General features: G+C 34.3%; 1 protein-coding gene across 1 annotated transcript in view; it reads left to right on the forward strand.

Annotated features, from left to right (window-relative positions):
- The window catches only part of LOC102801423 (protein C-mannosyl-transferase DPY19L3-like), a 36,918-nt gene extending 20,641 nt beyond the window's left edge, over nucleotides 1–16,277 (forward strand). The window contains exons 6-17 of the mRNA XM_085505040.1: nucleotides 22–145; nucleotides 1,777–1,911; nucleotides 2,567–2,698; nucleotides 3,530–3,634; nucleotides 4,481–4,554; nucleotides 5,714–5,872; nucleotides 6,381–6,645; nucleotides 7,391–7,447; nucleotides 8,013–8,095; nucleotides 8,648–8,780; nucleotides 9,531–9,686; nucleotides 15,018–16,277. Coding sequence (XP_085361166.1) covers nucleotides 22–145; nucleotides 1,777–1,911; nucleotides 2,567–2,698; nucleotides 3,530–3,634; nucleotides 4,481–4,554; nucleotides 5,714–5,872; nucleotides 6,381–6,645; nucleotides 7,391–7,447; nucleotides 8,013–8,095; nucleotides 8,648–8,780; nucleotides 9,531–9,686; nucleotides 15,018–15,167 — 1,573 coding nt within the window. The 3' untranslated portion in view covers nucleotides 15,168–16,277. The remainder of the gene's footprint in view (nucleotides 1–21; nucleotides 146–1,776; nucleotides 1,912–2,566; nucleotides 2,699–3,529; nucleotides 3,635–4,480; nucleotides 4,555–5,713; nucleotides 5,873–6,380; nucleotides 6,646–7,390; nucleotides 7,448–8,012; nucleotides 8,096–8,647; nucleotides 8,781–9,530; nucleotides 9,687–15,017) is intronic.
- Nucleotides 16,278–16,389: the final 112 nt, after the last annotated feature.

Below are 16,389 nucleotides of genomic sequence, written 5' to 3' on the forward strand. Positions count from 1 at the left end.
TCATTAATTTCTTTTTTGTAGGGAAGATACGACAAGAGTTGAATTTACCATTCCTTTAAGAGAGAGTTTTTCCCTACCATTCCTATTCATGCAGATTGCATTTATCACTTATTATTTTAGACCTCAATTATCACAATTAAAACAGGTAAATCATACATTTAATAATTTGAGGTACTGTAAACCGCTTAATTTTATTAAAGATTTTGCAGCGACATTTTGTAGCTGTGAACATTTCTTTTTTAAGACAGTGTGTCACAGGGACAAAATTTTGTTCATACAAATGCCATCCAATACACCACACCCTCTAGTGACAAAGTGCTTCTGTGATGTTGAAATAGACCACTTTGTTTGGTTTTGTAATATAGCAGATTCTTTCAAAAACATAATCTTCATTAATAAATCAAACAGATATTGATGATTTGAACAACCTTCATGTCATGGATTTATATCATAAAAATGCTTTGTCAATAGAGGCATGATTTATAGGAAAGGTGTTTTCTGAAATAGAAAAATGCGACGAAAATAAAATGGTTTACAGTATTTGCATGTGAATCATTGTTAAAATATTTAATTATAACAATTTTTTAGTTTTTTCACTTATTCTAGATCACAATGGTTCCATAAGTTAAATTATTATACATCTGGCACTGAAAATAATAGAATTTACCATTCTGTAAAAAGTTGTATATGCATTAATTTCAAAACATATCTGTAATTATTCCAGTGTTTGAATTTTCCTATGTTTGGTGTATAACATATACATCACCAACTTTGACATGTTAAAGATCATTGACGTCATGATCAAACACTTTCAAATTTTTACATTGGATGCAGAAGCACTGTTGAACGTTGGTACAGAAAAAAATGATTTTCATTGCCATTTTGATCTATTATTATTATAACAGTTTTTCACAAGAATGTTGTAAAAGTATACACTCAGGCAGTACAGGATCGCATCAACCTCCAATACATGTCGGCTAATACAATACTGCCGTGGTGCATACTCTGCAGTATTCTTGCGATAACCTCAATTTATCAGTTAAAACTTCATTGAATTCAATAATTTGACCCATGGGCATTTTAATATTAAATTTGTAATTACCAAAAAACAAAAGTTATACAGCCATGTACAAAACAGATAATAAGAATGATCTTGGGACCAAGCCTTTGAAATAGAATTATCCATGCATTTAGTTTTCTATTAATTTATTTTTGAATGCTCTGTTGATTAATTCATAATAAACCCCACAAAACTCAACTTTATTTTTTGCACATTAAATAATTATCGTGTTTATTTTGTACATTCTCAGGGCTTTTGCAAAACTATTACCTTGAGTTTATTTTAGCAGACTTAATATTGCTGGGATATTCATTCAAAATTCAGTTTTTTGTGAAGGAAACAGCATGTTCTATGATTAGCATATTCACTGGGTTTTAATTTTAGTGCATTTTCCTGGAGTAATAGCTATCAGGAAAATAATAAAACCCAGCTAATTGTTAAGCCTCGTACAGCTGTCAATTTTTTAAAAATGTTTCATTTTTTATTCCTGGTAAATTCATTAGATATAGATAGTTATTGATATGTAGAAACTTGTATATTATACTTTTTCGCACAAAAAAGGCTTATGAAAAAGGAGAGTTTTGAGCATCTTACCATTGGTTCATAAAGTATCGAAAAACATATATTTCAATTGCATCATCAAATCGTACTTGTTATATTAAAAATTATAGTTCATATGTTTTACTGATATCCTGTTATTTTTATTTCTTTCTCAGAGAATTGTGTGTTGTTTTATAGGATTGTGTACATTATTCTTTGTGTTGACTTGGCAATTTGCTCAGTTTGTCTTACTACTTCAAGCTATGGCATTATTTGGCTGTGCTGTACTTGATATGGTTCCACTTCAAAAAGTGAGTAAAACAAAACTATTTCATGTATTTTTCTCTTCTTTTTTTTCATAATTACAAACATTTCAATGAATGAATGGGTACTAATTGTTGAATAGATCTGGCCCACTAACACCTTGTCTTTATTTTTCTTTCCATGATTTTTTCTGTAACTCCAACAAAAAATTTTTTGAATCTAGACTAATTTGTGAGTGACTGAATAACATTTCTTAAAATGAACCTCAAAAATGTGTTATAATGAACTAAAATTCACATTTCCACAATCGAACATTAGATCAAGAAGACTGTTGCTAGTCTAGACAGTGTGCGGCCTTCAAGCTGTTGTGTGTTTGATATAAATTAAACAGCATTTTTGACTTAACAGCCACTTTCTCGCAGTTTATTTGATCGAAAACACACATATTAAGTATTGAAAGTACATTTACTGAAAGAACAACATGTTGCTTGTTAGAGTTTTGAAATGAGCTGCTGTCACCCTTTTGGTCAGATTGATGTTTGAATTACGAATTACGCACATGGAGCTATGAATTGGATGTTGATAGTAATAATACCAAGGTATATGGATATGCTGTCTGTTCTAGGCTTGTCCTACCATGATATGATGCACATATATGCATGTGAAATATATCTCCAATAATTTCATTTTTGTTTTTTTCAGATCAAAACTATATATATTATTCATATCATATCTCTTATGACAGTGTGTACATCACAATTTTTTCATCCAATGATACTAGGATCTCTTGTTCTTAGTTTCATTCCTGCAGCCTTTATGGTATTTCATATCAAGGTATAATATTTTTCATAATCTATGAGGGTTTGGAAGTGAAATTGGGGGCCCTCAGAATATCACAGTGCTTACACATCATTATATATATATATAGCAGTACAGCATACATATAACTTTCATATTTGGGTGTCAAATGATTACATCATTGACATCATTGAATTATTAGAGTTTGCCATCCAAATATAATCTTGCAATGGTAAATGTACCAAGGATCAATGCGAAAGTATAGTGCATCTTTATTATACTTAAAACACCTCCTAAACAAAGAAGCACACATGACATAGATGGTTGTAAGCCAGGTTCCTTCTAGGGCTCAATTAATTTCACAAAATTTTCCCGGTCAATTTGGGCACTTCAAAAAAAATTTCTTTTAATTTCGTACATTAATTCATATTCCTGATTCAAGGTAGATTTGGAAATGAAAACAAAATTTTTCCCAAAGCCAAGTAAGCCGTGTTATTCCAATAGACAACTCCATATTCATTTGTCATTTCGAATATGGCAATGTTTATTGGTATAAACATACACAATTCGGGCATTTTAATATGTCTTTGTATTTAGCCGAAACATTCTACTCAAATAGCCAAAACAATTAGTAAAGTCTAAGAATTACGCTGAAATATCACTGTCAATTCATTTTTGATTTTTATACCAAAGAAAGTACCAAGATGTGTAACCTTTAGAGGTCATAAAAATGACCTACCGGTATTTGTGCCACAGGACGTCATTACTAAAAGGCGCTGACACAACTTACAAGAACAATGATGTATTGGAGATTAAATGCAATTTGGAAGATCACACTAAAAATATTTTATCTGAACTGATTTACAGGGAAAGAATTCTTTACCATGTGGCATCATGGGAAGAATCTTCAGAATTATATTCTATATTATTTCTGTGCTAGGACTGATGGTAGCAGTTAACAACATAATAAAGGTTTGTCATCACTCATTTGCCACTATTCTATACTCAGAGGAGGACATTGCACTAAGGGTCATTAGAGATGATAACTGGTACACTGGAGTACCGGTAATCCATCTTAAATGGCAGGTGGCTAAAACATAACCTGAAAACATGTTGCATGTGAATTGTCGTAAGCCTGTACTTTATACGCAAGTCAATGTAAAAGTACATAAAAAGAAAATATATCCTTCTCGCAACAGAATACAATTGTAACTGATATTGCCGGTATATTCAAGAAAAAAAATATGTACGTTATCTTGTTATATATTATATGCAATTTACTAAAATAATAACTATTTTCAATCTCAAAATGTTTTTGAAAATGCATACATGACTACCAACATGTTTACACATAGGCTGTATTAAAGCTAAAGTCTATAAGTAATCAACAATATTTTAAAACAAAGTTGGTAATGAGGTCTTTTAACATCCAGATTAGTCTCAATGGTAACATCTTGGTGGTTTTTACTGATTAGCTATCTAAGTAATATTCATATACTAATCTTTATTAACACATAACTGAATCCCCAGAGGGAGGAAAGATGATTACAAATAAACAAATTTCATAAATTAATTTTGAGAGTGACTACAGTAAGTCCACCTTTCTAAAAAGGCTGAAATCCCAGAGTGGCCATTATAAACGGATTTGATTGTATTTTGATTTTATTCAATTCTGTCAGACCCATTAAAGTCTGTTTGTCTTTAACACTTGTATAATAATTGTTAATCATGATGCAATGACATTAGAGAATATTCCCTGTGGAAGTGTATAGACATGTTTTACTGCATTTATCTATTTACACTTTTTTTGTTTTTTAGAACATCATCAATATTGAAGCCGATGAACACATATTTAAGTTCTTATCAGCAAAATTTGGCTTTGCTAATACCAGGTATGTAACAGATAACACCCAGATATTGAAAGAAATAATCTAAGTAAATCTTTCTTTTGCATGCAGAATTATCTGACCTCTTTTTTTTTCGCCAAATACCTTTCTTGTCTTTGTGTGAACCTAGATCCAACATTTGCTCATAATTTATGTAATAATTAATCTATCTGATATTACTCTGTTATGACTTGATCGATTTTGTACATCACGCTTCACATTATCAAGACAATTACAAAACCTTGCCTTTCACTACCACTGGAGGGGGCTATATCATTTTAAATATGAATTCATATTAACTGATTTTGAGCCAGATGGAACTTTGTTGGAAACGATAATGCTCCAATCAAATATTGTTTATAATTTTGTTTAACTTTAAATGTACATAAAATATACAATGTCATGTTGCATAGGTTTCAGTCAAACAAATCCTATTAACACTATATAAAGTCAGCGATAGTCAAAAGATCTACATTCAGGAGGTAAACTTGCAATGGAATTTTAACACTTTGTCAGTTTTTTTCATAGTCAGCTCTACTTCACATAAAATATTGATAAAAATTGACAAACCTTTTGATCAAAAACTAAAAGCTATATCTGGAACTGTTAGAATATTTACGCTGAATTTTGGGTTGGAAAAAAGTCTGGCACTGAAAGGGTTGCCAGGTAATGTCAAGCACAACATTGTCAGATTTTTACAGGTTTTTGATAAACTGTTTAAATTCTTAGAGTTACCAGCTTTTTACTTTGTAAGGCGAGTGATCACTCCACTTGCCTATCACTCACCCAAATCTAAACCCCAAAAAACTAATTATCACTATTCCAATCCAACTCATTTTGAAAAATATTTTAATAGCATAGATCTGAGCAACTTACATTACTGTGTTCTGCGGTGCGCCATTTCTGTTATCCATCCCTGCTCAGTCCTGAAAACAGGTGCATTCATCTACAACTGTATCTCAGACATGCCTAGGCTAATTCAAACTTCACAAATACATCATATACATATGCATATGCATTTGTTTCATGATCCAATTCAAGATGGACAAATTATGGCCATTTTAATGCTAGAAATTTATAAATATCAAAGCATTTCTGCCATTCTAGAACCGGATCTCAGTCGTACATAGACAAATTTCCTGTATGCCATATTTCTATCATGCAGGGACTTTGATGCTAATCTATATTTATGTACCGGAGCATTTGGATTTCTACCTTTTGATACGTTTGAAAGATTGTCAAGTAATGGTTTATTTCCACTGTATTTGGTAGTACAGACTGCTCTACTGGTTATATTAGCTATAGCCCTAGTACAGAACTGGAAGTAAGTCATATTCATCATATCAAATATAAACACATGTTTTATTTATGCACACCAGTTTTACCAGCATATTTTGCATATAGAAAAAATAATGTGAGTGGTGTCATCGTTCTGTCATCGTATGTCTCATCGCATTATAGTACTGTATCTTTTACTACCATTATATTTTTTACAGATAACGTTCTGCTCCTAATATGGATACTAATTTTTGAACTACTGTAGAATACTTTATTTTCGCTTGGAATTTATTTTCGCTATTTTCGCTGGAGGGATGATTCCCTGAAAATAAAATCCAGCGAATATACTTTTTTTCCTATATTTTACATTAAACTCATCAAAAATCAGTGAAAATAAATTCCATACAAAACGCCCAAAAAGCCTTTTCAGCGAAAATTAATTCCAGCGAAAATAAAGTATTCCACAGTATATCAGCCTGTGAGTTTGCTTCAACAGCATTCAATATCATGCATGTCATAAAATCTGTTCACTTTTACATTGTTTTCTGCCATAGAAATGAATCATCTCTGATTGATAACTGCCATGCTAAAGATACACTGCAAGTGGAAAGTAAATCTACATCACATATATTAAGTGAAAGACCAGAACTTGTATTCCATGCTATACAGACTGTATTCTTTGGTTTAATGGCACTGAGTACTATGAGGTTTAAATATCTCTGGACTCCTGAGATGTGCATATTGGCAGGCTTTGCGATAGGTGACTCCAAGACATGGAAATTTCTTGTTAAGAAATTTAATATCACATCAGAACTGACTGTGAGTAGTTGCTGTATTCGTTTGAAAATTGTGAGACACCTAGAGTATTATGGATATTCAGTAGAACATGTATTAATAATATATTGAAGACCCTGTGACATAAACAATAACTTCTTACAACCTAGCTAAAGTTATGAAATAGTCATAGTTAAAGATATGATTTAGTTCATTGAGGATTGAATGATAACATTGAACTGAACACCAGATATGAGTTTCAGACTTGAAATACTAATATTATATTTTTAGGCATTTACACAAACTAAAATACTCGGTGGTTCAGACATTCACTTTCAAATAAGCGAAAGGGTGCCACTAGCTCATCGTATTATTAGTTGTATTTCAAGGTTCAACTATTAAGGTGTTCTTGAAAACAAAAGGTTAGAGCCATTTCAGCTTTGGCCTATGGGGGCGCTATTGGGCAGCTATAATATTTAATGCCATAATAATACTATATCTCGTCAATTGTTACAAATGTTGATGCTTTTATAAAATGACAGACCTGATGTGTGGCACAATGGTTAGCGTGTGCGCCCACCACGGATCAGTGGGAGTTTAGGTTTGACTGCCTACTTGACAGGCTTGCGGGTTTGGGAATATGGCATCTATCAGAGAAGATGTAAAACTGCATCTTACCACAGAATTACTAGAACTAATTGGGAGCCTTTTAAACTGGGATTTACTGTAGTCCCGTTGGTTATCCTTGAAAGAAATTAATTAATTTGAGTTTACTGTTTTATTTTTCCAGATTGAGATTGTAAGACATACTGCCATCATTATTGTACTTGTAATCTTGGTAGTACTGGTAAGTTGATATCTACATACTTTTAGTGAAATTTATCTAGAGAAGAGCCTCCTGAAAAATAATTATTGAAGAATATCTAGATTTCTCATGCAAGATTTGATATTAATTTATATTGGGATCAAAAAATAAAATGTACCGGTACATAGTGTTTATTGACTTGAAACCTCCAACTTTGCAAGTGATACAAAAATGTTTGGTTGAAGATTTGGCTGAAGAGTTGCAGAATATTTTTTTGCACCAAATGAATGCATATATTTTCATATGCCAATAAGAATTTAATTGATTCTGTTGCCCCATATAATTAAAGCGCCATAGGCGTAACAAAGCGAATGTTCGAATTTCATGTGTGGGTCCTATATCAAACAAGATGCGGCACAACGACTGTAGCACTTTAAATATAATAAATTACTTTTAATAATTTTCCGGAATTGGATTGAATCCTGTATATTGCACTCAGACAGTATGCGGTTGCATCAACCTCTGTACTGTACTGTACTGTCTTTATGCATACTTTGCAGTATCCTCGTAATACATGTGTAATCTCATATTCTGTTTTGTCTGTCAGTGTTTGCCTGCACTTTATGCTGAGTTGGATGAACTCAGGGAGTTCTATGATCCAGATACAGTTGATCTAATGGAGTGGATAAAGTGAGTATCAACACACAAATATTTTTGTTCTAGAATTAGAATCCTCGGGGGCGGACATCCGGGCATTTTCACCACCTGGCAACCCGCGGCGGTGAAAACAAAGGCCCAAAACTCGCAGAAAACGGTACTTTGGAATGATTGTTGAGACTCCTCTGAACAGTGCAACAAGATTAGCCCTACGTGTGTAACATATATAAATTTGGTTGTTCGGAATTACTTCAAAGTTGAGTTCGTGTTGTTTTCTCGAATTTTCACCGGCTCGACCGGCGTTCCACAGCAGCGCGCACAGAGCCCATAGAAATGCATTGTACAGTGGTGCGCATCTTAGCAACGTGGAACGTCCGTGACGTAGCTCCGCCCCCGAGGATACCTTTATGATGGATGCAGATTTCCCTTACACATCACTGTCAACACAGTTTTTTTAAACTCCATATCTTATTATCGACAGCATTTATGTATAACTTCATAACATTACAAAAGCTCACCTTTCAACGCACTGACTATTGTAATGTCTGAGCTTATATAAAATGTATGTTTTCTCCGTTATGTCAGGAATTCTACCAGTAAGAGTGCAGTATTTAGTGGTAGCATGCAATTGTTGGCTGGTGTTAAATTATGTACTGGGAGAAAGTTAACTAATCATCCACATTATGAAGATAAACAATTAAGAGAAAAGACAATACAGGTACAAGTTTTGTGTTTTGTACCTGTCTCAAGAACACAGTACTGGCTTGGCCCCACAACACGCAAAAATCCTGAAAATCCTACACTGTACTATATCCAATATAAACATATTGAGAATATGCCAGGATGCGCTGTTGTTCAAAATCACTATTGGCCTCAGTAATTACAACTGGAGGTGATTATATCCACACAACTATTTAAGTCCATACACACAAATTGGAAGCCATAGAAATCATCAGAATTTGAACACACTAAAATCATTGAAATTTTAATGTTTACTACATCAACTATTTTGTATCATTTCTTTGGTTTGTTCATGACAACTTCGTATTTTCTATTTTATTTGGGATCGAATACATTATGTAAAACTTGTGAATCTGAAATCAATCAATACATTCATGAATCTAAATCTGAATCTAACTAAATCAATTTATACTGAGCATGCAAAATTTGTTTGTCAATGTTCTTGAAGATAATCATGATAAAGACTCACTTAGGATTTTCAGATTTTGAAAAAAAAATTCAGAGCCTTTTTAACAGATTGTTAATCAACTTGTCAAGTTTCAATGATACCTTCTGCAGAATTTCCGGGAAAATAATGAAGACACACATTGACATCCAGACAGACGGATCCTAAATTAGTACTTCCGTTTTCAGGCAGCTCCTGAAACAGGGTCTAATAAAGCACAATAGTGAAATTAAAAATCCAGAAAAATATGATTTTCATGTATAATTATTACTTTTATTTCAGGTATACCAATACTATGGTAGACAAGACCCAGACATTGTGTATAACATACTTAAAGATATTGGTGTTCATTACATTATATTAGAAGATAGTATATGTTACTCCAGGGGTCCGCCTGGGTGTACACTTCCAGAACTTGTAGACATGGCAAATTCACATGTAAGTGTAAACACCAGTATTTGTCCCACACTCACTTATAGACCAGTGGTATTGGGTAAAACTTTACCATTACCAAGCAGTGTTGTTGGGTAAAACTTTACCATTACCAAGCAGTGTTGTTGGGTAAAACTTTACCATTACCAAGCAGTGTTGTTAGGTAAAACTTTACCATTACTGAGCAGTGTTGTTGGGTAAAACTTTACCATTACTGAGCAGTGTTGTTGGGTAAAACTTTACCATTACCAAGCAGTGTTGTTGGGTAAAACTTCACCATTACTAAGCAGTGTTGTTGGGTAAAACTTCACCATTACTGAGCAGTGTTGTTGGGTAAAACTTCACCATTACCAAGCAGTGTTGTTGGGTAAAACTTTACCATTACTAAGCAGTGTTGTTGGGTAAAACTTTACCATTACTGAGCAGTGTTGTTGGGTAAAACTTTACCATTACCAAGCAGTGTTGTTGGGTAAAACTTCACCATTACTAAGCAGTGTTGTTGGGTAAAACTTCACCATTACTGAGCAGTGTTGTTGGGTAAAACTTCACCATTACTAAGCAGTGTTGTTGGGTAAAACTTTACCATTACAAAGCAGTGTTGTTGGGTAAAACTTTACCATTACCAAGCAGTGTTGTTGGGCAAAACTTTACCATTACCAAGCAGTGTTGTTGGGTAAAACTTTACCATTACCAAGCAGTGTTGTTGGGTAAAACTTCACCATTACTAAGCAGTGTTGTTGGGTAAAACTTTACCATTACAAAGCAGTGTTGTTGGGCAAAACTTTACCATTACCAAGCAGTGTTGTTGGGTAAAACTTCACCATTACCAAGCAGTGTTGTTGGGTAAAACTTTACCATTACTGAGCAGTGTTGTTGGGTAAAACTTCACCATTACCAAGCAGTGTTGTTGGGCAAAACTTTACCATTACCAAGCAGTGTTGTTGGGTAAAACTTTACCATTACCAAGCAGTGTTGTTGGGCAAAACTTTACCATTACCAAGCAGTGTTGTTAGGTAAAACTTTACCATTACCAAGCAGTGTTGTTAGGTAAAACTTTACCATTACCAAGCAGTGTTGTTGGGTAAAACTTTACCATTACCAAGCAGTGTTGTTGGGCAAAACTTTACCATTACTGAGCAGTGTTGTTGGGTAAAACTTCACCATTACCAAGCAGTGTTGTTGGGTAAAACTTTACCATTACCAAGCAGTGTTGTTGGGTAAAACTTCACCATTACCAAGCAGTGTTGTTGGGTAAAACTTTACCATTACCAAGCAGTGTTGTTGGGTAAAACTTCACCATTACTAAGCAGTGTTGTTGGGTAAAACTTTACCATTACTGAGCAGTGTTGTTAGGTAAAACTTCACCATTACCAAGCAGTGTTGTTGGGTAAAACTTTACCATTACTGAGCAGTGTTGTTGGGTAAAACTTCACCATTACTGAGCAGTGTTGTTGGGTAAAACTTTACCATTACCAAGCAGTGTTGTTGGGTAAAACTTTACCATTACCAAGCAGTGTTGTTGGGTAAAACTTTACCATTACTGAGCAGTGTTGTTAGGTAAAACTTCACCATTACCAAGCAGTGTTGTTGGGTAAAACTTTACCATTACTGAGCAGTGTTGTTGGGTAAAACTTCACCATTACTAAGCAGTGTTGTTGGGTAAAACTTTACCATTACCAAGCAGTGTTGTTGGGTAAAACTTTACCATTACCAAGCAGTGTTGTTGGGTAAAACTTTACCATTACCAAGCAGTGTTGTTGGGTAAAACTTTACCATTACCAAGCAGTGTTGTTGGGTAAAACTTTACCATTACCAAGCAGTGTTGTTGGGTAAAACTTCACCATTACCAAGCAGTGTTGTTGGGTAAAACTTTACCATTACTGAGCAGTGTTGTTGGGTAAAACTTCACCATTACTGAGCAGTGTTGTTAGGTAAAACTTCACCATTACCAAGCAGTGTTGTTGGGTAAAACTTTACCATTACTAAGCAGTGTTGTTGGGTAAAACTTTACCATTACTAAGCAGTATTGTTGGGTAAAACTTTACCATTACCAAGCAGTGTTGTTGGGTAAAACTTTACCATTACCAAGCAGTGTTGTTGGGTAAAACTTTACCATTACTGAGCAGTGTTGTTGGGTAAAACTTCACCATTACCAAGCAGTGTTGTTGGGTAAAACTTTACCATTACTAAGCAGTGTTGTTGGGTAAAACTTTACCATTACTAAGCAGTGTTGTTGGGTAAAACTTTACCATTACTGAGCAGTGTTGTTAGGTAAAACTTCACCATTACCAAGCAGTGTTGTTGGGTAAAACTTTACCATTACTGAGCAGTGTTGTTGGGTAAAACTTCACCATTACTGAGCAGTGTTGTTGGGTAAAACTTTACCATTACTGAGCAGTGTTGTTGGGTAAAACTTCACCATTACTGAGCAGTGTTGTTGGGTAAAACTTTACCATTACCAAGCAGTGTTGTTGGGTAAAACTTTACCATTACTAAGCAGTGTTGTTGGGTAAAACTTTACCATTACTAAGCAGTGTTGTTGGGTAAAACTTTACCATTACCAAGCAGTGTTGTTGGGTAAAACTTTACCATTACCAAGCAGTGTTGTTGGGTAAAACTTTACCATTACCAAGCAGTGTTGTTGGGTAAAACTTTACCATTACTGAGCAGTGTTGTTAGGTAAAACTTCACCATTACCAAGCAGTGTTGTTGGGTAAAACTTTACCATTACTGAGCAGTGTTGTTGGGTAAAACTTCACCATTACTGAGCAGTGTTGTTGGGTAAAACTTTACCATTACTAAGCAGTGTTGTTGGGTAAAACTTCACCATTACTGAGCAGTGTTGTTGGGTAAAACTTTACCATTACTGAGCAGTGTTGTTGGGTAAAACTTTACCATTACTAAGCAGTGTTGTTGGGTAAAACTTCACCATTACTGAGCAGTGTTGTTGGGTAAAACTTTACCATTACTAAGCAGTGTTGTTGGGTAAAACTTCACCATTACTGAGCAGTGTTGTTGGGTGAAACTTTACCATTACTGAGCAGTGTTGTTGGGTAAAACTTTACCATTACTAAGCAGTGTTGTTGGGTAAAACTTCACCATTACTGAGCAGTGTTGTTGGGTAAAACTTCACCATTACTGAGCAGTGTTGTTGGGTAAAACTTTACCATTACTAAGCAGTGTTGTTGGGTAAAACTTTACCATTACTGAGCAGTGTTGTTGGGTAAAACTTCACCATTACTGAGCAGTGTTGTTGGGTAAAACTTTACCATTACTGAGCAGTGTTGTTAGGTAAAACTTCACCATTACCAAGCAGTGTTGTTGGGTAAAACTTCACCATTACTGAGCAGTGTTGTTGGGTAAAACTTTACCATTACTAAGCAGTGTTGTTGGGTAAAACTTTACCATTACTGAGCAGTGTTGTTGGGTAAAACTTTACCATTACTAAGCAGTGTTGTTGGGTAAAACTTCACCATTACTAAGCAGTGTTGTTGGGTAAAACTTTACCATTACCAAGCAGTGTTGTTGGGTAAAACTTTACCATTACTGAGCAGTGTTGTTGGGTAAAACTTTACCATTACTGAGCAGTGTTGTTGGGTAAAACTTCACCATTACTAAGCAGTGTTGTTGGGTAAAACTTTACCATTACCAAGCAGTGTTGTTGGGTAAAACTTCACCATTACTAAGCAGTGTTGTTGGGTAAAACTTTACCATTACCAAGCAGTGTGGTTGGGTAAAACTTTACCATTACTGAGCAGTGTTGTTGGGTAAAACTTTACCATTACTGAGCAGTGTTGTTGGGTAAAACTTTACCATTACTAAGCAGTGTTGTTGGGTAAAACTTCACCATTACCAAGCAGTGTTGTTGGGTAAAACTTCACCATTACTAAGCAGTGTTGTTGGGTAAAACTTTACCATTACTGAGCAGTGTTGTTGGGTAAAACTTCACCATTACTAAGCAGTGTTGTTGGGTAAAACTTTACCATTACTAAGCAGTGTTGTTGGGCAAAACTTTACCATTACCAAGCAGTGTATTGGGTAAAACTTCACCATTACTGAGCAGTGTTGTTGGGTAAAACTTTACCATTACCAAGCAGTGTTGTTGGGCAAAACTTTACCATTACCAAGCAGTGTTGTTGGGTAAAACTTTACCATTACTAAGCAGTGTTGTTGGGTAAAACTTTACCATTACTAAGCAGTGTTGTTGGGTAAAACTTTACCATTACTAAGCAGTGTTGTTGGGTAAAACTTTACCATTACCATGCAGTGTTGTTGGGTAAAACTTCACCATTACCAAGCAGTGTTGTTGGGTAAAACTTTACCATTACCAAGCAGTGTTGTTGGGTAAAACTTTACCATTACCAAGCAGTGTTGTTGGGTAAAACTTCACCATTACTGAGCAGTGTTGTTGGGTAAAACTTTACCATTACCAAGCAGTGTTGTTGGGCAAAACTTTACCATTACCAAGCAGTGTTGTTGGGTAAAACTTTACCATTACTAAGCAGTGTTGTTGGGTAAAACTTTACCATTACTAAGCAGTGTTGTTGGGTAAAACTTTACCATTACTAAGCAGTGTTGTTGGGTAAAACTTTACCATTACCATGCAGTGTTGTTGGGTAAAACTTCACCATTACCAAGCAGTGTTGTTGGGTAAAACTTTACCATTACCAAGCAGTGTTGTTGGGTAAAACTTTACCATTACCAAGCAGTGTTGTTGGGTAAAACTTCACCATTACTGAGCAGTGTTGTTGGGTAAAACTTTACCATTACTGAGCAGTGTTGTTGGGTAAAACTTTACCATTACTAAGCAGTGTTGTTGGGTAAAACTTCACCATTACTGAGCAGTGTTGTTGGGTAAAACTTTACCATTACTGAGCAGTGTTGTTGGGTAAAACTTTACCATTACTGAGCAGTGTTGTTGGGTAAAACTTTACCATTACCAAGCAGTGTTGTTGGGTAAAACTTTACCATTACTGAGCAGTGTTGTTGGGTAAAACTTTACCATTACTGAGCAGTGTTGTTGGGTAAAACTTTACCATTACTAAGCAGTGTTGTTGGGTAAAACTTCACCATTACCAAGCAGTGTTGTTGGGTAAAACTTTACCATTACCAAGCAGTATTGTTGGTTAAAACTTTACCATTACCAAGCAGTTTTCTTAGGTAAAACTCTGTCATTACCAAGCAGTTTTCTTGGGTTAAATTCATCCATTACTAAAAGGGATTTTAAGGGTTAAGTGTTGTTCGGATATGTGATACAAGATTTACACCTTCCAAAGTGACAAAAAATACTAAAAAAGCTTCATACATGTAACAACATTTTTTTACTAATTCTGACAGGTCATTAATGGTGAAATTGAAGAAGATGGTCAAGTGAAACCTAAATATGGAAGATTTTGTGATCAAATAAAGAAATTAGACCCAGCGTATATAAAGAAGTTCAAAATAGAGTTTCAAAATAAAACTTTCAGAGTATACAGACTGCTCTGACATCTGTAATAACTAAGCTTGTTATTATAAAGTTAACATTTCTTGGAAAGGGCATGAAAGCAGACTGATATGGGATGCACAGCTATTAAAGGTGCATTCCTTACTTTGTATTACATGCAGAACACCTCTCACTGATTATTGTGATCATGTAAAATCAGTTGGTATTGCAACGAATCCTGATGTTTTGGAGCACTGAAGCATAACTGTAATTACTCAAGACCATTTGCATAGCTTCCTTAATTTTAGAAGATACTTCTACATTTCAGGATTCTATTGGATAAGTTCTCTCATGTACAAAACGCAGCCTTCATGGTGTTTATGAGAGGTTTCTGCAGATCACACAAAGTGGGCATACAACTATTTTTTTTGTACTAGTTTTACTGTACATTTATGATAGTTAAGGATAGGCAATGACGACAAATTCAACAAATTTCTAGTTTATGCACCATGGGATTTAGTATATCATAGATTGACCTTTGAATGCTGTTCTAGAGGGGTTGTAATTTCGTTTTCAACATTTCTCATATTTCACAATTTTGTTAAATAATTGACATAAAACTTAGTATATAATTTATTTATTCATCTTATTGTATTGTTACAATATTGCCTCCACATGCTCACGGAGAGAGGAATGAAAACCGTGCAATTGGAAAATGATTGATGTATTTTATGTTTATTGTGAAATCCAGTTATTGCAGACAAGAGTCTACGTATTTTTTTCTACCATTCTTGCCTACCAAGTCATTGTTTCCATGGAAACAAGTTTGGTACCCCTGTACTATAATATAACTATAAACTGCTTTGATGAGACAAATTTCAATGCAAATCAGGGAAACTCACAAGTGTTTTTAGTACTCTAGGGAAATTTCCACTGATACTACCTTTTCAGTTTACTCTATTTCAAATACATAAAACTATAATTACTCTAGTTTTGTTTCTTTTTGTAATTAATGATACATATATGAAAACTCGTATCCAGTTTTAAGTATTTTTATGCCATATCCATGAATTACTCAACTATACATGTGCTTTAGGTATTTTATTGGCAATTCGTTGGACTAATACATATATTCTGAAAATAAACCAATTATTTTTAACTGTTTAACTAAAGTGCTTTATTTATTGAAGAAACAGTTCCCTCTTTTTATCACAAAATAGTCCTGTTTAGTCAGCTTTTTATTCAGAAGACTAAAAATTTACTTAAATTGTATGTTTATTTCCA

This window comes from Saccoglossus kowalevskii, chromosome 11 (assembly GCF_978046115.1).
Source record: "Saccoglossus kowalevskii chromosome 11, keSacKowa6.1, whole genome shotgun sequence".
Lineage (NCBI taxonomy): Eukaryota > Metazoa > Hemichordata > Enteropneusta > Harrimaniidae > Saccoglossus > Saccoglossus kowalevskii.